Source organism: Artemia sp. Qi Xiang Cuo, chromosome 7 (genome assembly GCF_049724085.1).
Source record: "Artemia sp. Qi Xiang Cuo chromosome 7, ASM4972408v1, whole genome shotgun sequence".
NCBI lineage: Eukaryota > Metazoa > Arthropoda > Branchiopoda > Anostraca > Artemiidae > Artemia > Artemia sp. Qi Xiang Cuo.
In genome coordinates this window covers 7,340,289-7,347,637 of record NC_142800.1, presented here as the reverse complement: position 1 = coordinate 7,347,637, position 7,349 = coordinate 7,340,289, and the positions used below count along the sequence as shown (strand labels likewise).

Here is a 7,349-nt window from a genome sequence, read left to right as displayed (position 1 = left end):
TGCTTTCCAATTTAGATATACAACTGAATTCAGCTCAAAGAGACGAATCGAATGGTATATACAAGAATATCCTAATAAAATCCCTTGCAAAGATTTCACAGACAAAAAAACGTATCTGCAGCATTTTCCCCCGTTTTCCAAAGTTGGAAAAATCGAAATTTTACAGTGTCAGTGAACTTTGGCATGTGTTTTAATTGCATAACTGGAAAGAATTCTGTCTAAAGCCAATCCTAACAACTTTTCACTTCAATCCTGTGTCTAGTGCGGCGCAATAGATGGGAAAAGTGCCGCAAAACTTGAGAAACTTTGAAGACGATTTTCTTTGAATAATAGAAAGTGCATGTGTACGTTTTTACATTTGGATGGCAGCTCAATTGAGCCTAGATATCCCTTTATTTATGGTTAAATCGTATGGTTTACGGTTGGTTAAACCTTAATTATTCTTTCAAGTTTTAATTTTGGTTCCCAGTGCCTGTACATGAACAACTGTTTACAGGTTTAACATAAGTGAAACCTGTTTCTACTAACGTAAGATACTACCATGCAAGAGGGTAGGTATGAAGGTACGAAGACGGAGGATGTACGAAGAGGGAGGAGAAAAGAGGGAGGTAAGAAGACAAAGTTTGTACTCGTGACACAGGACTTTTGTGCAAAAAGTTTTCGATCAGCTTCTGTTTTACGAATTTTGGCAAGAGTTAATAAAACCATAAAAAAAAGAACACTTGGTTTGTGTCCAAAACCTGTTAATTGATAATTTATGGTGATAAAAGAGTCTACCTATAGGCTCTTTAGACCTCATATGCAATAAATTAATAGTGCTTATTTAATGGGAAAAGCTGGCTTCTTTTGGCAATACCAGCTTAAAATTGTTTTTATTCAGTTTAAATATTTACTCAGTGCTGGTAATATGTCAAGTAAATCCAAATTCCACTTTGACTATTTGTATTATTGATAAAGAGAAATAATGAGATTCTTAGTGAACAAAAAAGGAGAAATTATTTCTGGATTTAGTTTGGCAGCAAGTGCTAAGCACAATGAAGCTACTTTTCTTCTTTGGTTTTATGGTTTTGGTGACGGCAGATTCAGAAGATGTAGTCAATTTAAAGTTTACGCAGTAAGTTTTGTGAAACATTCTAGTTAGTGGCAGGAGCACAGCTAAGGAGATGTAAGGGGACTCCCCCAAAGTTACAAGGCATTGGTGTGCAGTGTCAACGCCTTGGAACTTTGAGCGTCTTTGCGCATCTTAATTTAGCTTATGTTTCCGCATTTGTCGGCACACTGGACGATTCCAAACTCAAAACCCTAGCTTCGCCCTGATTATTGGATAGGATAATTATTCTATATAATTTGAATAACATAAGTAATAAGGGTACTTTCCCATTATATGGGCACTTCTAAAAAGTCAAGTTTTATTAATGCTAATGAAATAAAATAAAATAGCATGAATATATAATATTTTATAAGCAAATTTGGGCTATATATTTGCACATTAGGGGGGTGGGGGTAAAGCATTGCATATGTTAAATACGTAACCTAACCTAGGTACATTCCCTTCTCTAAACCCCAAAAAACAACAGTTTAAACATCGTATACGCAATGAAAACCACGCTATGGATGGCATTACTCTGAAGCCGTCTATTTAATTAACCCGTCACAAACGGGTTTTTCATGACTGGTGTCCTTGTAGGTGCCCATATAATGGGAAAATACCGTAAAAAGTTCTGTTTAAAATCCTGTTTCATTTTTTATATAGGCTACATTTTTTTAATTCTTATCGGACACAAAGGAGAACTTTCTTTGACCTTAGTTTTACTGTACGTACTAAGCCCAATAAAGCTATTTTTCTTGTTTGGCTTTACGGCTTTGCTGACGGCATTTTCAGAAGATATTGTCAATTTAAAGTTTTCACAGTTAGTTTTTTTTTTAAATAATATAGTTATTGGATAAACTAATTATTTCAAATAAATCAATTTGCATAAATTAAAATAGAAGACTTTTTTTGGTCGCTTCATACAATTTTAAACATGAATAAATAAGCATAAAATACCACTCTCTTCCTTATGGCCATTTGAACCGTGGGGGAAGATGGCATGATGTTCAAATAAATTGGTAAAATTATTTAAGTAAACGTGATGTATAAATGTAGCTGTAGAAGGTAAATTAAATAAACCCCCTTTGTATTTTAAACTGAGAGTAATGAGCAATAAAATTGAAAATGAACAGAAATTATTATGTATACGAGAGAGGTTGCTCCTTTCTCAACACCTTGCTCTTTACGCTAAAGTTTTTCTGTATTGTTTAAAAAGTCACTTATTGTTGTATTTAAACAACCATTGTGCTTCAGGAGTCGTTTTTAAAGAACCGGGACAAAATTTAAAATTTAGCGTAAAGATCACGGTGTTGAGGAGGAAACCCCCACCCCCCTCATACACGTAATAATTTCTGTTGGTTTTAAGTTTTAATATTGCTCCTTACTTTCAGCTGAAAAAACCTGTTTTTTTATTTAATTTCTGATCGTTTTTTAACTAACGTAAGGGAATCTGGCTCCACATCAACGGAAAAATCCCTCTCCCCACGGAACTATCCTTTGTACAATTCAATTCTGGTGAAAATTTACACCGGAAAATTACCCTAACACCTCCACGCGTAAAATTGAGTCAGTAAAGAGAAAGCAAGACATATAAAGAAATTTCGTATAGGAATTCTGACAAATTCCCCCAGTATATAATTTCCCCTGAAAATTTCACCACCTGGCAAATTCCCTCTCCATGGAATGTTCTCCCCGTGCAAAGTCCCCCCCCCCCAGCTAGAAATTCATCCTCCTCTCCCAACCCAAAAAATGTATGCATCCTTCCCAAAATATTAAGGCCGGACAGTCTGATTACCGAAAATTAGCTATGCAGAAGAGAACATACTATAAAAAAGGGGACGGTATCCTTGGGTGAATGCAAACTGGTTTAGAAGGCGTTCCTTTGCTTGACCCCGCAAAATTTGAATACCAGGGTTTCCAGGTGTAACCTGATTTTAAATGACGAAATCACAAAAAAAGGTAATAAGTGGACACTGAAGAATTTTATTCCGCTTTCAACATTAGCCTTTACTCAAGTTGAGGAAGAAGTAAATTTGAAAATAAAAATCGATTAATGAATATTGACTGAAGTGATACCTAAGCAAGCTAGTGATTATATAAGGCACAGAATAATCGAGTGATACGAACGCATATGACCGATTGGTCGAACGCGTCAAACCCAAAACAACAACAACAAGAAAAGACGTGAGGATAATTGATAAAACATTGACAAGAATGAACAGGCTTATTTTGGGTAAATTATTGGACAATTTATAGATTATGCAATTTTCGATTGTTCACACACAAGGATTTATCATTGGGAAAGGGAAAAATGTTCCAACCTGGTTATACCCCAAAAGAGTAAGGGTCTAAACATGAAACTACAGTGAATTTTGAGGGGTATTTTGAACTAAATCAAAAACCACAATGTGCATCCTGGTTATATGGAAGGAGGTGTAAAATTTAGAAAATAATTAATCAAAGAAAAAACGTTAGGATAATTTATAGAATATTGACGATAAACAACACACTTAATTTGAGACAAATTATAAGGCAATTTAAAAATTATGCAGTTTTTGATTGTTTACGCACAAGAATTATTATTGAGAAGGGGGTGAAGGTTTCAACCCAGTTGTGTCCCAAAAGAGTAAGGATGTCAATGTGAAACTTTAGTGAATGTTGAGGGGTGTTTTGAACTAAATCAAAAGATACTATGTGCATTCTGTTTATGAAAAATGTGTATCTGCAATACTTTAGGAATAGCTAAGGGTTTCAACTTGAAACTTTCGGGCCCCCTACTACTGCTACTTCTACAACGGCTGCAACTACTTATTAATTTGACTACAACTACTTGCGACTTTGACCCATCATAATTGTGACTGCTTTCAAATAATTTTGAAGGGGTTATTGGTCAACATCAGAACATGTTATTTGCATACGGGTTGTTAAAAATGTTTATCAACAATAGCTATGGAACAGCCGGGGGCATTAAGTTGAAACTTTCACGGCTAGTTAAAAGTGATATTAGAAAGTGATTGACGGGAAGGGGGTAACAACCCTCCTTGTTCTTTTTAGACCCTCCACCCCTGGGGAATATTAACCTAAATTTCAAGAATGTCGGTTTCTTCAAGAAGGTCGAAAAATCAACTGTCTACTAGCCATGTAAGCCAATAGCCAAGAAAGAAAAAAAAATATCTAGCATTTACTGGGGCCAGTAGCCAAAATTATTTTCGGGGTTGTTCGTTGTGTAGGAACCCACCTAGTCAAGAAATTTATTAATTCTAAGGTGGTTGGATTTCTCCTCGGAAAATCGTTCTGGGGGGAGCGTTTCTCCCGCTAAAACATTCCGCCTGCAGAAAATCACCCGTGAACATTTTTTTTGGGGGGGGGGGGGGACGTCAGCCCCCAAATTTCCCTTTCTAGCTAATTGGAGAGATAAAATTTAAGTCTCAGTTTTTTTTTGTCACCCCAAATCTTTTAGTCGTGTGAAAAGGTTAAACTATTTTGACAATATAGACACACATTTTTCTACGATTGTCCTTTAACCCCCCGTTTAAGTCAAAAGTCAGGGTAAATCACCCCCCCCCCCAAATCATCCCCCGACAATTTAAAGTGAATACTGATTCCAGTTTCTTCCTGAGATAATGAAGATGTGCTATTTTGATAACCTGGGCGCACAAGGCTTCTTTTTGTCTACATTGCTACTTAACCAGGAATTGATTTTAAATCACCAGACAACTTATATGGTCTTTTGATTGAAGTAACTATTTAACAGTGAATAGAATAAAAGTTCTATATAGGCCTGTAGAGCAAAAATGTTTAGGTGAACTGAGAAAAAATATTTGACCCCCCCCTCGCCAATCCTCTGTACCTTCCCTCCAAGTCATAGCTTGAGTTTCTCTTGGCAGCCCTAGCACTCCCTCAAAGTTTAAGCTTGATAATCCAAGAAAATACAGAGATATTGCAGATGCTCTATTTTGATAGCCTCGTACCATTTAGTGTCTTCTGAATTGTCTTCAAACTTAGACATGATCAAATTCTAATTGTCAAAGGGACTTGTAGCGTAAGAATGTTGAATTCTCAGATACGACATTTTTAAAATGATACCCGATTCAAAATTTAAAGTTCCCCTTTCCTCTCGCTTCTTTCTTTGCCTTTAATTTTTTACTCCATTCCCCAAACTGTTCCAGAGATCCTGCAAATTTGGTGTTTGATAGCCAGGATGTGCGAAGGATCTTTGATTTCCTATTTCTCCAAGTTCAAGGTCAACGTACACTTTCCTTCTCCCCAATCCCGCAAAAAAGGGTTTCCGAAGGTTTTAATTTGATGCCTAAAACTGAGAAAACTTTTGAAGAAGACTTTTGAAAAAGGGGGAAAACAACATCCAAAAGTCGAGGGATTTATTGAAAACTGCACGATTAAATTCAGCCTATCAGAGAAATCTACTGTAAAGGTTTCAAACTCCCCTCTGAGAAAATGTGGAATTTTATATTTTTGCCAGAAGAAACATCACTGAAGCGTGCGGATTTGTTTTTTTTTTCTTTGTTCTTCCAAGGGATGATCATATCGAAGCAATGGTCCTATAAGATCGGGAGATGGCTCATTTGAATGGAAATTAAAAGTTCTAGTGCCATTTTAAGATGACCAAAAACATTGAAGGAAAACTAGCCCTATCCTACGCGCTTATTCCCCTAATGTCATCCAATCAAAACTTTGAGATAGACATTTTGTTCAACATTGTTGGAAGATCCAATAACTGTATCTCTCTGGGCTAGTTTTTTGTGGGCGGGATTATCCATGGGAGAAACTTTGCATGGCGGAATTATCAGCAGGAGAAATTGTCCATGGGGAAATTTTCTGTGGGGGAATCTTTCCATTGGAGGGGGGGGGGTCTGCGAAAAATTTCGACATAGGGAGATTCCGCCATAACCTGAAAAACGATCAAAAATAAGATAAAAACAGGTTGTTTTTTAAATGATAGTATGCTCAATAGAATTTTTGAGGCTGAAACGTCCGCAAGAAATTTACTCGGGGGAAATTGTCAGTGAAGATGGAATTGTCTGGGGGAAAATTTTCCATAAGCAACCATGGAAGAGTATCAGTGGTTCGTTATATCGTGGGGAGGGGGACTCCCTTATCTTATAAACCGCCCCCCCCTCCCCCCATATTTAAATTGTTAGGTATTTAAAGATGGCAGCGGACTCAAGTTGATTTGACGATTTGCAATAAATACTCTTTGAATAAAAACTAAACCAATAAAAGCTCGTTACAATGCTCAAAGCTCAAAGCTAGTTAGCGGTCAGCTCAAAGCTGGTTAGCAAACGTCAGAAGATATCTCAGTTTATCAACCTTGACAATTTTTACTACACTGTTTTATTACCTGCAACTGATACATTATATTGACGGACAGACGGTGATCAATCCTATAAGTGGATTATTATTCCTGGCATTAGAGTAGTTATAAAAACTTTTTGAAGAATTAAATACATATTTTTTTCCTGCCAAGAATGCAGAAGAGGGGCTTCAGAACATGATCTCGTCAAGATATTGGGATTTATGCAATTTTCCTATAATTTATTTTGTATTTTCATATATATTGTCATTTTGTTGTTTAAACAAGTTGTACCACTTGCGTGATATAATCTCCTGTGTGTTAGCCAGGTGAAATGTCGTTTGAGACAAGTCCCAGGTTGTGATTCCTTTCAATTTTATTTTCTTAATCTGATTCAGTCCATGCTTGCTTTTATCCTTTTATCATGACAAATCTTGGGTATTGTTTTTTTTTGGAGGGGGGGGAGGTTGAATAAATGAGGAAGTTACTTAACTTATGGCTTTCACGAAGCTAAACCTTTCAAGTTTGACAAAAATAAATAGAATTAGAAAATGACAAAAAGAACACGCGGCAGGTTAAATCGTATTTAAACGTAAACCGACAGACAACCATTTCTTAAAGGCGTCAAATATTACATTTCTTCCGGAGGAAGGTTAAAATGAAACAAGGTGAAAACATACTGAAGATGATATCGCAACGATGTTTTTTTTGAAGATAAATATAGGTGTTGGGTACTGGCACCCATATTCTGATTTTCCTCTAGATGGACAGGTTCTAGGCGTTTACCCCCCCCCCCCCGAAAATACCCCACGGCGTATACCCACCGGAAAATAACCTACTGCGAAAAATACCCTTCACAGAAAATACCCCCCTCCCCCGAAGAAAGCATCCTACACACGGAAAAGACCCTTCGGAAAATACCCCCCCCGTGAAAAATATCCCCTCCGA

At 36.7% G+C, this 7,349-nt stretch overlaps 1 protein-coding gene across 1 annotated transcript in view; it reads left to right on the top strand.

Moving 5' to 3' along the window:
• Window positions 1-957: 957 nt before the first annotated feature.
• The window catches only part of LOC148949898 (angiotensin-converting enzyme 2-like), an 82,574-nt gene continuing 76,182 nt past the window's right edge, over window positions 958-7,349 (top strand). Inside the window, exon 1 of the mRNA XM_089091986.1 lies at window positions 958-1,114. Within this exon, the coding sequence (XP_088948112.1) occupies window positions 1,035-1,114 (80 nt within the window). The 5' untranslated portion in view covers window positions 958-1,034. The remainder of the gene's footprint in view (window positions 1,115-7,349) is intronic.